This window comes from Amphiprion ocellaris, chromosome 13 (genome assembly GCF_022539595.1).
Source record: "Amphiprion ocellaris isolate individual 3 ecotype Okinawa chromosome 13, ASM2253959v1, whole genome shotgun sequence".
NCBI lineage: Eukaryota > Metazoa > Chordata > Actinopteri > Pomacentridae > Amphiprion > Amphiprion ocellaris.
In genome coordinates, this window is record NC_072778.1 from 30,991,169 (window position 1) to 31,007,301 (window position 16,133).

A 16,133-nucleotide genomic window follows, 5' to 3' on the forward strand; every position below is an offset into this window, starting at 1 on the left:
ACTCAGGGCAAAACGATTTGAAGGAATATTTCACCCCAAGAAGAAAATTTAGCTCTACTCTCCCAACTCAGCGTGATATTCACTAAACCAAACACACACTCAGGAAACTACATGTCGTATCTTCATTACTCTAAAAACAATCAGATATCTAATGCAGAAAAAGGCAATAACATGTGCATTTTTACTTTTTCTTTAGTTACACTATAGTTTTATACATAAGAATTGACTATAGCCAGACCTTTAAAGGAGATAAATGTTCATTTTGGATTGTTCCGTATTTATCAGATCTGTGTACAGTCTGAGGTTTAATCAATAAACCTCAGACGTTTTTTCTAGTCTGACTTCAAGCTTCCTCTAATTTCCTAATGCCTCACCAGGCTTTATTCACTGCTCCTTTCTGGACTCAAACACTGGGTTCCTTTCATGTGTTATTGACATGACCTGCTGCTTTTCTCCAGCAGAGGACGCTGTTTGTGCAAAATTACCATTTGAATGAGTTCATTCTCATTCACGTGCAAAAATAATGTGACAACTTTTGGGACTTTCCCAAGGTGTGCTACTTGAACAAATTACAATGGTGAGATAGTGACTGCTAACAGATTAATAATTTATTCCTTGTGGTAAAATGTTTCCTTGTACCGAATAATTCCAAGAAGTTTAAAAGGTGCAACCACATCTTGATAAGAAGGAATTTTGCCATTATATGTATAAACCGTCAAGGAAATAAGTAGCTTTAATAAACAAAATGCCAGATAAGACTTAATCAAAGTTATTTTTGGACCAGAGGTGAGGGTTAGAGGGAAACATTTGGGATTAGAATTAAATCTACTCACATGAACTTGTGGTTACAGGTAAACACTATGCCTAAAGTGGGGCAATAAAGGAATTTGACTTGCCTCCAGACATGACTATTAGATGCTAGTCATCATAAAAACAAAGGATGAGTGTATTCATGTGTCAGTTTGCAGACTTTGAACTCTCTGCTCAGATAATGGATAAATAAACAGGTGCCTGGTATCACTGAGTTTAAATGGAAACCCAACAGTATTGACTGACGACAGCTCTGGTTTCATTTTGCACAACACTCAAAGTACAAAAAGCAGATAAAAGTTTGGGGAAATCTCAGTGATAGGGTGGGGATTTGATGTTTTCACTACAGCAGAAACTAACCAGAAAGGGTGTCTTTATTGAACAGGTTGTGTTTTTTAATCGTGTTATTGTAATTAAGTATGTGTTTGGTTATAATATAGAATTAAATCAGACTTAACTCTAACTCTTACACTTAAATAGAATTTTGACATATTTCTACCTTACTTAAATATTTCCATTTTATACTACTATATACTCACATTTTCTGTGACACTACATTTATCTGACTTTAGTTACTTTTAAGATGAAGATTGTACACAATAGATATTATAACAAGCTTTTCAAACACAACTATTGTTAAAGATTAAACCAATACTTTCCATTTTTTTTGGTTTCGTACATAAACTGTGTGTTGAGTTGTTAACAGCTCCAGCCAATAGTGATTTTACCCAGAAAACTTCTCACATGGTTTTAATCTCAAGTCAATATATGTTCAAAATGATCCGGAATTTCTCCAAAAGTCACAGACTGGAGGAAAAAAATCCAAGAAAAAATAGATTTTTGTCCTTTTCTCTCCCATTGATCATATGACAAGCGTCCAGACTGTTTATAAAGTCAGTCAGTGGGACCAAACTTTTCCTGCTAATACTCGTTTATTTTGAATTAAGTAGGCTTTTTCAGCAGGCCTTTTACTTGTGATGGAGTATTTTTACATTGATATATTGGTATTTTTACTGAAGTTAAAGATCTGAATGCCTTTTCCACATTTCACAGACATTTTTCCACATTTCAAAGCACACATTTATCATGAATAAATGCAAAAAAGTTTCACCTTGTGCTCACAGAAGTATTAAATTAGCCTTTTTACAACATTGTTTTACACTGTAAGAAGTTAATCACATAAAATTCTGATGATTAAAGTATTCCCCTTCGAGCCAGTGTTCCACTTTTAAAACAATAAAATACATTTTCAGACTGCTACACCTATTTCTCACTGAGCTGAATCTGCTCAGGGGTTTTTCCACTGCAGGCTGGTTCCACCAGTATCCTGGTTTATGTTGGCTCATGTTTGCAAACAGATACTGCTCTGTAACTGATTTTACTGAGTCAGTTTGTGGACTTTACAAACTCATATTTGTCGGTCCAGAGACTCCAAATAGGGTACCAGGAAGTTCTCCTTAAAAACATGTAACTTGGTACTAATTATAGGCAAAATGGTGTAAATTAGTGTAAGTTGAGAGTCAGATGAAATGCCAAAACATTTAACAAACATGGAACATAATGTTACCTTAGGAAAGTATTAATGAATAAGCATGTATGTATGTTTCTAATGTTTTATCTAAAAAAAAAAAAAAAACATCATAAATGATCCAAAATGCTCTGTTTGGGTTAAACAGAAGGTAGAGTACATCCCACTTTAGGTTGCTTTCACTTGTTGTGTGTACTATAAATATCAGGCACCTTCTAAAACAAAACAGAGCCATTAGTTTTATTTCATGTAAACACTTGCTGCAGGTCAAACCCCCATAACCCTGACAGCCAGGTCACAAAAAATCAGGACACATCCCGGTTATCTCCACATGGATGCACATTTTCCGATATTCATAGCTGCAGTTGCTCAGAGGCATGTGAGTGACATTTTACAGCCTCCTACTGGACTTATCAGATCTGACGATATGGAGACTGGGAGAAGTCAAAACAATGACTGAATGCTGTTATCAAAACTGTCAACAACCTGTTGACGGAAAAATCCCGTGGAATAAACACCCAGAGCCCTTCCTGCACATGTGGTGCAGTGATTAATGGTTTCATTCAAAGCCAGCAGGACTTCCTTGAGGAAGAGAGAGAAGGAAAAAGGGGGGTAAATACAGCTAAATTGAAATGCAGAATAGAGAGTATTTCCCATAATGCTACATTGGGAGAAGTTACAGATCCTGTCAGGGGAAATTAAAATCCTCACGTCCTTGAGCAAATGTCACAGGGGAGCAGATTAGAAAGATTAAGCTATGAGGTTATATTATAGGAGTGTTAATAGGCATCTTCTCACATGGAGTTTTAGCATATTTCCTTGTAGGGATTGTAAACAGGAGATAAGAAGGAAGGAGGAGAAGGAGGAGGAGGAGGGAAGAGATGGATGCAGTGATGTCAGTCCGGCCCACTCCTGTTCAGTACAAATGCAGCAGCTGAGTCTGCATGCCGCTGCTGCTGATCTGATCCCACACCTACACAAAGACACACACTCATCACACAACACTCAACCAGAGCTGGGAGATGCTACCGGCTGGCAACCACTGAGTAAGTCCTCTTTCCCTCCTCTCCGCTCGTCTCTCTTTCATTCTCTGTGTGTCTTTGTTGTTTGCTTGCCACTGCACAGCCCCGTCTGAGTTCATTTATCTCTCACACTCTTCTCCGTCGCTGTGAAATGGCCACTGTTTCCTCAGACTGAGAGACTTTTCAAACTTTTCTCTCAGTATGCCGTGCACATACCTTTCTCCTCTCCTCTGCTCTGCTTCTCTTTCTTTTCCCTGTGAGGCAAATCCTGGGCTTATTTGCATGTGGGCACAGAGCCAGGGCTGGATGCTTTACCTTTACAGAGCTGAGCGTGTGAATGTGGAGCCGCTATATGTTAATTTTTATGTGTTTTGAAGCATCTGTACGAATCTAAGTTGGGAATCTTTGGGAAGGTGTGAGACTATTCTTGTACAGCAAGCTTTAAGCAATTAACTACAGAGCAGGATGTTGGCAAATCTCGACAGGTTGGGTTTATTTGTCTTGTTCTCAATCACAGAGTCTCAAAGGGAGTTACAGCTTCTACATCATGAGACAATATGAGAACGCCTTCCCTTCCACTGTCAGACAATAGACGCTTACATAGGAGAGAAGATGAAACAGAAAAAAAACTCTCAGGGGAAAACTACTGGGAGAGTTTGTAAGCAGTGCTGCAGAGAGCTGATGACTGAATGGACAGTAGCTCTAAAATGCTTAGAAAAAAAAACTGTTTTCCAAAACTTATTTCTTAAAAAAGAGAGAGAATCTGCACTGAATTTAATTTTTGTTTTGTTTTAGCTAATTAAATCCTGTTCACAACCCTCTGAACCGCAAATTTTGGTGTGTTATGCGTCATGTTGTTGCAAAATATGTAAATTAGATCATTTGTTAAGGCTAGAAACTATAAAAAAAGAAAGAAAACAGGATGAATCACCAGATTAACATCTTTCTGTCAAACTATGAATGAATCACTAGTGTTGTGCCATTCTATCTAGACAACTTATTTAAGTCTAAATAATCAGGAAATTCAATTAAAGTCACTTTATTCTACATGTCTCATTTTAAAATCTGGCCAAAATGAAGTCTTTCCTCTAACCAGATTCTGTAAAAATGGAAAACTGAGAAGCAGTGTGATTGACTTAGATGTGACCAGTAGACAAAAATTTGGGGACTCGATTCAGCTGAACTGCAGGCTGTGTAAATACATTTTAAAAGTAAAACATCTAGAGTAAGTAGAGCTGTTATTTTATTTCCCAGCATTGGTAACATCTGTGGGCACTTGGGACAATGTTGTACATGTTGATTCTAGTTTTCCAGTTTTTGTAAAATACATAGTGTAGTAGATTAATTTTCTGATTTTTTAGTTCAGAACTTTATATAACAAAAATGTGACAGTGAAGCAAAAAACACCTAAAAACTGCTTGAAATTCAGAGGGTTAAAGACACATCCTAATGAAAATCAAGCTTTTAATCTTGTTAACATGTCACATAACACATATAAGTTTTTTTTATATGCTAAAAGACACGTTATGAGGAAAACCAGCACAAAGCATGGAGGGATAATTTAAATGAGAAAAAAACTTCTAAATATGTATCTTTGATGAACAAAGTTGAGTTTTAGGTGTTCAAATAATGACCAGAGAGAGGCTTTAATTATTATCATCATTTTGCTTTCAGTCCTGCATTCGGTGTCAGGTGCAGAAAATGACTGTTTTGCTGCTTCATTCAAGCTGAAACCATAGAATTATTAAAGTCTAGTCCAAGATTTAGTCTCATTCAATGGTTCAACTGTGGCACACATGGGCCCACACCTGAAACGCAAACAGAAAGGGTGATATTTCACTTTTTTATCAGCGTCTGCCACTTCACTGTCATATTAAGTGCTGATTGGTGAGCTGTTATCACCAACACAAGCCCTATTGGCTCTCGCTGTGTTCCACATTTTTTAAAAGTGTGTGCAGGGAGGAGGCTGCTGAGTGTTTACACAGTTTACGGTAAAAGGTTGTGTTCTGGGATTTGCGCTTGGGGCCTTCCTGAATAGTTCCAACTAACTGAGACGCCTATTTAAGGCTATCAGTGCCAAGTGTGATGATAAGGTGCAAAAACGCTTGTAGGTGTGAGTGTGAGAAAAATGAAGTGAACTAGTGCTGCAGTCTGTTTCTCAGTGTGTGTCTGTTAACTACAGATAGCATGGAGTCATTAGCACCCCACCCTGTGTTAGAGTGTGTTGACATACAAAACCTGCTCCTGTTTGCCTTTCAGTGTTTCAAAGCACAGTGGCATTGCACACAGCGCAGCAACACACTCACACGTTAAACTTGGCATTGTGGCTTATTTGCTTAGGGCCTATTGTGTTCTGCCAGCCAGGACAGCATTCAATGGAGGGGGACAAAACAATAGAGCAGATTTAATCTCTCTCTTTCTTTTCAAAAACCCACAGCAGCAACCTTCACTGCCCAGTCGATCCGAACACGCTGCACCTGCACCTCCACCTCCAGAGAGCTCCTGCAGCACTTCACCAAGGACACCACAGTGACCTCCAGCAGCTAAAGACTGTACCTGATCCCACATCCTTCAAAGAAAAGGCAACCTGACTCTGAGCAGAGCAGGGAAAAAGGAGCGATCATCCCACTGCTGAAACCTGACCCACTGGACTGAAGGCAGAGGGGCTGACGGTCATCTCCAGCAGCAGCGGAAGAGAGGCAGGATGCTGGCTAAAATCCTGGAGGACATGTGGGTGGAGCCGGAGGTGCTGGAGGCCCTCAGCGAGGAGCAGAAGAGGATCCTCTTCCTGAAGATGAGGGAGGAGCAGGTCCGCCGCTGGAAGGAGCAGGAGGAGAAGGAGGAGAGGGAAGGACTGGACAACGCCAGGCCCAAGAAAGGTGGAGTACCACACTGATTTTACTGGTTAAACTGGCCCAGACAGCACACATCTTATTTTACTGCATTACACTGTACAGTATAATAACTCAGGGGAACACTGAGTGACTGCAATAAAACCAGTGTTGTTACAGCAATGAACAAGGCTTCTGCTTAATGTGGTTTTTCATTTTGACAGTAACACATCTGAAACATGAAAATATTGCATGATCTCATTTCTTTACAGTCAAGCACCAGGCGCTACAAGCAAATTCACAAAAATCTATTGAAAATTTGCCACTCAAATGATTAATTTATCATTGAAATTAGGCCAGAATTACAGGCTTTAGCATATGTTTCTCATATATTAATGTCTGTTAAATGAAGGGCTACAGCTTGCAGCCAGTTAGCTTAATTTTAAGCAAGAAGACTTACAATGGTGATGGTGGTTGTAGTATTGATGCCACGCTAAGATATTTGGTTGTTAGTAAGAGAATTGTTGAATATCTAATTTAACCCTCGTGTCGTCATGCGGGTCAAAATTGACCCGGTTTAAAGTTTGAAAATGTGGGGAAAAAAATATTTTCACAGTGAAATTTCTGATGTCCACATTTTCAACATTTTTGTGAAATCTTTGAAATTTTTTTGGTGGAAAACAAGAAATGTTAAAAATGTTAAAAATTTTATCTAATTTATCCATTGCAACCATTTTTGGGAGCTACAAACATTTACATTTTGTAGGTACTTTTACAAGTAAATAATGTTATTAATTTACAAATGATGACAGAGAAAGAGCAATAACTGTGTTTTAGCTGCAACTACAATTAACTATTATTATTTCATGTTCACTATATTGTGTAATTTAGCCATAGCAACAATTTTTCTGAGCTACAAATGTACAGATTTTATAAAATGGTACACCTTTTACAGCTAATGATGGTTAAGAGGTGGATATTGATGACATAGATAGAGCAATAACTATGGTTTAACTGTAATTATGATTAATTACTGTTACTTAATTAACAGTATTTCATGTAATTTATTCATAACAAGTGCGTTTGTGAGCCATAAATGTTCAGATTTTGTAAAATGGCATAAGTAAGCTCTTTCATAACTAATTAAGGCTGACCAGAAATTTTAACTCTCAGTGCACATGAGCAACGAAACACAAGCTGTGTAGCAACACCTTCTCTGATTACCAATCTGATTAATGTGTTTAAATTACACCCAAACAAATCCTGTTTTTTTAATTTGCTCTGCCAGTGGCCTCTGTCTTGCTCATCTCACCCAGCCTTCCTGCATTTAATCTGACTCACTGAGACCCTGTCACCTCCACCGGCTCAGCTACACGATGCTGGTGTGTGTCTGTTTGTGTGTCTGTTTGAGTGTGTTTGTGTGAGACAGACGACCTTCTGTGTGCTGAGAGCTGAATAAGATTGAGTAAGCTCCACGGTTTGGGGCGTCGACCACACTTTAAACCACATATTACGTTACCATCTTTGTTTACCCAATCTCTGCCGTGTCACCTGAGAGTGTGTGTCGCCTGTGTGTTTGCGTTACACAACATACAATCCAGTTAGGCGTCTTTCTTTTATTGTTCAGCCTTTACGTGTGCAGACTGGCCTTCAAATGTCACATTCACGATGAACCTGTGAGAGCAGATTTCTGTTATGAGCTGCATTTCTGGTAAATTTGCAGGTGTGGCCGTAATAAAGACGTATAGCTCAGACTGTAATGGAAACGGCCTCTGTTTGCTGTTATCACATTTTACAACTCAGTGAAAATAAAGGTGTGTTGGACAAACACACTGTGATTGTTTGTTGTCAGATAACACATCATCTTCCTCAAAATTAAACTGCATTGATTAGCTGCACGTTTTAATGTACTGCATTACTTTGGGCAGATAAATGCTGCTGCTGCTCTACAATGAGGATTTGAATTTTCAAACCTCGCCCTGATCGGTGACATCACGGCAGGTATTCGGTCTTTATCAGGTGCTGTAGTGTCATGGAAAACACCTGAACTGTCACTCACTGTGGGGAGTGGGGTCTATTTTTGACTTCTGCATCATGATGAGTCAAACAGGTTGTTTTCCAGGATGTGGATGAAGCATGTTACATAATTTAGTCATTTACAACTGACAAATATATATTAGAACATTAAATATCTCGATACAGTTGCAGAAAACCAAACATTTCCAGTTAAAACTTTAGAAGAGGTTTCTGGTAAACTGTCTTGAATCAGTTTCATGTAGTCGTGTCGTCTCATTATAGGTAACGCAGCTTCCTTTTCCAGCTGTTTTCCTTCCTTTCTTTTCTAATGAGCCCACGCAAAAACTGTTTAGCAGCAGGACACAGCAGCTCCAATGGAAAGACAGTAAAAAAAAACTGTGAAAGGACATATAAAAAAGGAAACGCTACCTGAAGACAGACAGCTAATCTGAAAAAGTTCAGCTGTGAGGAAGTGTGTTGCTCATGTTCCTCAACTCTATACTTATAAGACAGCACCACCTTCTGGTTAAAAGCCAGAATAACAGTTTATAAAACGACCAAGTCACTGAACGTTAGATTCTGACACTGTGATGAAATATATCCCCGCCAGACTTACCTATTTTGCTTTTCTTGTCTCATTTTCTTTTTTTTCCCAGCTTCCAGTAAACATGTGAGCTGGCTTCTCGGTCGGGACGGCGATGTGAGCGTCATCGTAATCGGAGAGATGGACGAGTTCAGGTCCTCCAAACTCTTCCAGGGCCTCATGAACAACAGGTAGAAACACAAAGCATCACACCGGTTCAGGCTTTTTGACATTAATATGAATGTGATTAGGACGTACAAATGCAAACTAACAGTATCTGCTGGGTGGCTTAGCTTATGTTTTAAGATATTTATTTTTAATGTTATTAGAAGACGCTGAAGACAAAAATAAAAATTCAGCTGCACACTTTGAATAGTTACTTTACACAAAATTGGTTGTTCAAGGTAAAAAAAATTTAAAAGAATTTGATGGAAACAAAACCTCCCAGAACATGAAAATCTGTTGTGCTTTGAATATTTCAAATAAAGTCATTTATTTCATACAGTAAATAATGAACCTTGGTGTTTTTTTTGGAGTATTTTCTTAGCATGCTATTAAAAGAAAAGAGCCTGAATTCTTTAAAATTGATGGGCTGACATCTGTGAGTTTGTTTATCCATTCTGTACAACATGTTTCCAAACCAACACATCCTCATAGGTATTACGTAACTCTAATTGTCTTTGATAAGATCAACAGTGAACTGAAGACTTTCAGACAGCTAGCAGTCTCCTCATCCCAATTTGATTACAGAAGTTATTTGCCAAATGACTGACTAGAGTATTGGTTTAAAGGTTGGGAAGGCTGTCTGTAGCGCTAAAAATGGACGTCTTTGTCTTCCAGACTCCGCAGTGATAATATGAATGGCATCCAGACAGCCGAGTTGCTGCCAGGCAGAGAGGCCCAGCAGCTCGGCTTTAAAGAAGACGTCCAGCTGCCCCTCGCAGATGTTAGTGTGAGTGTTTCTGTGCGGGGTTTAAAGTTGGGAGGGCAACATGACAAGTGTGCTGGAGTCTCACCATCCAGTTGTGCCCCACTTCCACACAGGATGACCCATCTACGCCGACCGACCAATCGTCCGAGGAGGACCTGGACTCCAGCAGCGTTGACGATGACCTGAAGGACCCCGCCGAGGACAGCGACAGCGAATCAGGCAGCAGCTCGGACAACCTCAGCGACTGGGTTCCTCTCTACAGGCCCCATCTTAGTAGCCATGGCAACGAGCCGCTCAAAGCCCAGCTGTCAGACACAGGGAGGACTGGTGCTCAGGACAGAGGTGAGAAAACAGGAGAGGAGGGAAAAGGTGGAGAGAAACAGGATTTATGTGTGTTTGTGTTGAAACTTAAAAGCTTCTGATTGTCACTAAATACAACTTTTAGTTCTTTATTGTTGGATTAGACCAAAAGGGCGACAAAATCAAGCAATCAGTCAACAGAAATCCACAGAACATGTTTATAAGGCATATCTCCATGTAGATGTGTCATGATAAACTTATAACAACCACAATATTTATATATTGATATCGTGAATAATGCAGCTCCAGTAACTCTGTTTGACATTTAGGAACAACATACAGTACAGTTATGGATTTGAGTATAATTAATTTACCAAAACAGATGAATAATAACGATGAATTTGATTCATTTCATTATTCATTTTTTTCTAGTTTTCTATATATACTACAGTAGTATTAAAATGGTGAATTCTTTCAGTCAGAATAATTGTGTATCAAAAATCTGATATTGGTACCATGTATATCCTGAAGTACAACCATCTGAGAATTTAAATGTGATCTCTCAAATCTTATTGTCCTTATATATAATGAAATCTACAATCTATAATGAAACCTGGTTACAAAAACCACTGTTTTCTTAACTATGAAGCAAATTTCTTCCATCTAGTTGTGAAAAAAGAAAAGCAGATATACTACCACATTTTAAATATGCATCATCGGAAGTGAAAGTGATGTTACATAAAATAAGATGTTAAAATGATAAGATGAACTTTATTTATGCCACATCACAGCCACAGAACTCCACAAACAGTCATTTTTAAAAAGGTAGAATACTATATACTCTATGGACAGCTACTGTGTACTAATAACAACAATAAAAGGGTATTAATGTTATTTACTACAGCTTTAAAAGTAATATGTTCATTCATAGAGTTAAATTATGCATTATATTCATTCAAGAAGATGTAAAACATTTGAACGTTGAGGTGAAAATCATTTTAACTCCTTAATCTTTACCAATGACTCACATTTATTAAGCTGATTATATTTTAAAGCAATAGTTCATTTTCTTTTTTGCAGTTTTAATGTTAAATTTGAGGCTATCCTATAACCAGCAGTATCCTACAATCTGTTGCTGATTGTTCAAAAATCAGCATAACCAGGATCCAGGGAACTCACTCTGACCTGTTCTCTCTTTGTCTCTTAGAAATTGTGTTTTGCAAAAAGAAGCCAGAAGGTCGTGTGGCTCGGCTCAGGAAAGCCTTCACAGATGATCTCCACAACACATCACCGGCCTGCAACAAACCGCCTCTACCTGCCAAACCTGCTCACCTGCAGAACAGACGCACATCACTGATCCATTAGGACTCGCTACAAGACAACACTTGATCCCAGAGAGCCTCCAGCATGAGGCCTGTGCAGGAATAACAGCTCAGTCGTTCAGCGACGGACCTGAAAGAAACGCATCCTCACATGAACCCGAGCTGTGAACTAAAACACACTTTATTAGAGCTCGTTTCAAAGTCCGACCCACAGACAGAGAGACGTCTGGGCGCTGCAGTGAGACAAAGACTTGAAAGCTTTTGAGCTGAAGTCAACCTGAATGATAAAACTAAGCAGCTTTGATGTCCAGTTGAAATTAAAGTTCAAATACGCTCACATAGCGTCTGTGATTGACGGACAGACACCAGAGCGAGGTGTCCAGAGAAACACAGACACACACAGACTATTGACTACAGGTGAGAAACACTGGTTTTCTCACTGAGACGTCAAAAGCAGAAGTTGTTGGGAACTGAAAAAGCAAGAAAAACCACTTTTATTTTCTTCTCTACTGATCCAAACTGTTTTTATTGTAGTGCCTGTCTGTGAACTGTTTGACACCTCTAACCTTCAGTGGACATAATCATCCTCCAGCTGCTGTAGGAATCTGGGGGATAAAATCAAAGGAATTATTTAATGTTACATGATAAACAGAGTAAATATACTGCATGTCGTACCTTTATTTATATTGATTGTAAGACACTGAACATCGCTCACACACTTGCTGACCTGCTCATCAGGGTTTGGTTTCTTGTTCACTTTCACTTACTGCTGATGGTTTATGGTGTGGAGACAGAATGAAGAAGAGTGTGGACAGCAGAGTTTTATTTATTTGTCTAATCCAGCTCATCGGATTCAGCAGCACGAGGCTCGAGGGTCTGTCAGTCGGTTGATCCATCATTTCTGTTAAACACGTCAACTTCTGTTAAATAGACCACCATCACGTTTTGTAAAGGCAGTCATGGTCTCCAGATGATGAATTAAAGATGATTCTGAATCTTTTTTTTTTTACTGACTTTTCCTCCAGTGTCACCAGTTTTGGTGAACTATTAAATAGATAATGATTTACAATAACCTCTTTTCCAAATACCTGTTAATACTCTGCCTCTCAGCTGCAGTTTATTCCAACTTTTATTGTTTTAATCAACAAATATTTGGATGTTAACACGTGGAAGTAGATTTCTGAATGTAATAAATCACAGCTGTCAGTAAATAACCATTAGCATTGTCAGTGTTAGCGTGCTGATAGCATATCTGTTGACTCTTACTCCAAGTAGTTTAATAAATTAAAATATTGAAGTTATCATATTTAATTGACTTTGGAAATGGCATTTCTAATTATAAAACCTACATTTATTTATTTCTTTGCAGAATTTTCAGCTCCATCTCACTATTATCTGTTATCACAAGACCAGAACTCAATAAAAATGTGGAATAAATACAATCAAAGACCTCCATGGCAACTCTGCAAACGTCATTTTTGCAATGGTTTGTGCCCAAAAGCTATGGGACTGAAGTAACTGTCCTTAATAATGAGTCAGTTGAAAATCATTTGCATTCAGTCACTGCCTGGGGGTGTTTTCACAGCTAGCGTCTTCAGCTCTTGCTTGTGTTTGTGTTCACTCGTGATCGGTTGTTCTGGGGTCATTTGACAGGGTGAGTTAGGGTAAATGACTCGACTTGGCAAGAAATTATTCTGCTTGTTTTGGGCCTTAAAACTCCGCTGCGTTTAGGCTCATTGAACTGCTCTGTCACCACATTAGAGGCACCGTGTGTAAAAAGAACTTGTATGACTTCAGCCAGTCTGGATTCGAGCTCCTTCAAACTCTCCTGCAGCTTTGAGCCAGCTTGTTAACCTCATACCGTGCTGGAGTGCAGATCTAAAACAATTCAATACACGCTCCTGGACAAATGTTTATAGACTCTACTGCAGCTTTAAAGGGATATCAGATGCAATAAGCTACAGAAAAACACACAATCACAATATGTTACCGCAACGGTGCCTCATTTTGAAGGTTTAAGGAGTGTTTGAGCTTAGTTACTACCTAACTATTTGGTCACATGTTCCTTTTACTTGGTCACTGATTAATTCCCAGAACTCTGCTCCTGCTTCTGCTGGTGCTGACTTTTGTATTTTGTCTTCTATTTGTATTGTGTATTTGCTTAATGTCTGTTGTTGGTGTTAAAAAGAAAAAAAAATTCCAACTAAGAGAGCAGTTTCATGTTGCGTTCTTGCTTTTGACAAAGTCGTGTCTGTTTGTGGCGTGCGTTGTCAGGGGGAAGGTGGGATTTACTGGGGGAAAACCAGAAGTTATTGATAGTGGTCAGTTGCACAATGATCATCTATTCAGCGGGAGGCATCAGAAACCGGCCTGTCAGAGATCAAACGGGGAGCACAGAAAGCTGATTAGCATGTGGTTTGGACGGAGACAGAGGGCGAGACGCTCTGGGAGACACAGCAAATGAGAGTCTGGTCACGGGGAGCGAAACGTCACAGTCAACTCAATAGACCTCCTCGCATTCCCTCACCACCTCCACACCCTCAGCTGTGTGTGTCTGTGTGGGTCTGTCCACCCATATATCTTGAATCATGTGACTCGACACGAGCAGTCATGCACACAGTGTGAAAAGCCCCGCTATATATAGTAGGACAGTGTTGGGTTTCCCAGTAAAGCATTGTAGGAGCCCGTTCATCTTTGTTCCTTAAGAGAGTGCATGTCATTGACTTGTTGTTGTGTTTCTATCTGCTGTATCAGCCTGCCGGTGCCCTCGATTGCTTTCTGTCCTCCCCGAAAGGTGAAATTAGGACACCAGAAGCACCTGACTGCATGACAGCAAGCCTCATATACAATCTGAGACACAATAAAACTGAGAACTTCTAATTTTCTCAGTGAAGTCATTGTGAGGAGGTGCAATAAATCAGGATTTCAAACATTTAGCAGCTTTTTGCTTACTGTGTAATGATGCCTCAGTAGTTGCAACATTTCTTCTCATTTGTTTATGTGTAATAATTCAGGTTATAATTGAACAGTTTAGTGTGACAATGAAACTCAAGTTAGGAGTTCCTCATTTGGGTACGGAGTGTTGTCTTTCATGTTTTGACCATTAAAGCTTTAATCTGACTTCTAAAAAGTAAAAACAATACCTTATAACTGTGTGCTCTGTAAAATGAATAAAACATGTATAATAAACTCTTATATAATTCTAAAAAATGGCTTGTTTTTCTTCTAAAATGGCCTATATACTAAAACTTAGTACACTTTGCATAACATTTTTAACAGTAAAATCATAATCAAGCCTACTTTCACTTCATAACCCAACCTAACACCTTAATAATTTACACCATTGATGGTAAAAACCTGTCTTTTAAACACTATTCCTCCTATTTATGATGCTTTAAAAAGATATAACAACTAAATCATTATAAACGAGTGTTGTCAGTATTAATCAGGCGCAGACATGTGATTTTTATTCCTGTATCACACTGATTTCTATATTATATACTGATGATTATCTGGGAGAGCATGTATGTTTGACTATACCATCTTATTTTTATCTAGTAACCTGTGTGCATATTTGTATTTTACATTTACTAGTGTGTCTAACTGAACAGGGCATTTTTGCCGTTTACAATACTGCGACTGTGGAAAACGAATAAATGAGCGAACACTGGAGGCATGGCTACAGGGATGGCATTTCTGGACTGTTGGCTGTTTGATTGTTTCATCACTTTGATCCACATTGGAGACGTTTTCCTCCTATATTATTGTGGAAATACCTTGAAATCTTGTTTAGAGTTGTAAATGTTATTTCTTCAGTACTTTGGTCAACGCTAAACTGCAAAAACTAATGACATTTGCATTTATACTGACTGTACTTTGTCTTTCGCGCTAATTAGCTAGCTGTTAGCATGATTTCATGCTAAGCTGGTGAATGAGACAAATGTGGCGCCTTTGAATGGGTTCGAGTGTACAGCTTGTAGCTCTAAATTCTCCCCATTTGTGCTATTCAAGACCTCTTGAGTAGAATTTTCCAAAAACTCTGAGTTCATGAATTGTTTACTGTTGGTTTCAGAAATGGTGGGGGTCACTTAGGTTCATATTTTAGTGTTTTGTATGTTAGCATATTAAAATTTTAGTGATATAAAGTCGTCTTCTTAATTTGTTTAGTGTCTCAGGTCAATATCAAAATGGCCTAATTTTTTCAACTTGCATTTCCTACCAATGTTAGCCACTTGTTAGCTTGCTAAATGGTTAACCTTGATGGCTACTTGATGGAATAGCTGCCGTGTTCTCATTATTTAAACTGCAAGCATTTAGCGAACACCACTTTCTGTTTATTAGGGATAAGTTCAAGAGTGCCATTTCCATTGAAACAACAGTAAGGTAGCATGCTAACATAAACATTTAGCTGTAAGCATTGTGCTAAGGCTAAAAGCTCTTAACCACGTCTTCACTTACAGTACGGCAGGTAAGTTTGGTTCTAAACTATGTACTGAAGCTCTTTTCATGACATCATGAGAAAAATATATATAGTTTGACATCTCTCGGTTGGTAAGTTAACCCTACTGTCGTCCTGCGGGTCAAAATTGACCCGTTGTAAAGTTTGAAAACGTGGGAAAAAATGTATATTTTCACAGTGAAACTTCTGATGTCCACATTTTCAACATTTTTGGGAAATCTTTGAACATTTTTTGGTGGAAAAAAAGAAATGTTAAAATTGTTTCTTAAAAACATTCACACAAAAAAATCAACCAAAATCCAGCGAATTTCGCTGGATTTTGGTTGATTTT

At 38.6% G+C, this 16,133-nt stretch overlaps 1 protein-coding gene across 3 annotated transcripts; it reads left to right on the forward strand.

Annotated features, from left to right (window-relative positions):
- The first annotated feature begins 3,228 nt into the window (after positions 1-3,228).
- On the forward strand, positions 3,229-13,550 carry zgc:92242 (uncharacterized protein LOC436899 homolog). 3 transcript variants are annotated; one of them, XM_023268841.3, is made up of 6 exons: positions 3,229-3,384; positions 5,798-6,239; positions 8,864-8,981; positions 9,631-9,742; positions 9,835-10,063; positions 11,229-13,550. In XM_023268841.3, exons 2-6 carry the CDS (start codon positions 6,065-6,067, stop codon positions 11,384-11,386), a joined length of 792 nt encoding a protein of 263 aa, XP_023124609.2. In that variant the 5' UTR covers positions 3,229-3,384; positions 5,798-6,064; the 3' UTR covers positions 11,387-13,550. The 3 variants fall into 3 exon arrangements, with proteins under 3 accessions (XP_023124609.2, XP_035803411.2, XP_035803410.2); XM_035947518.2 differs by having other exon boundaries at positions 9,631-9,736; XM_035947517.2 differs by having other exon boundaries at positions 3,244-3,384; positions 5,801-6,239.
- The last annotated feature ends 2,583 nt before the right edge of the window (positions 13,551-16,133 follow it).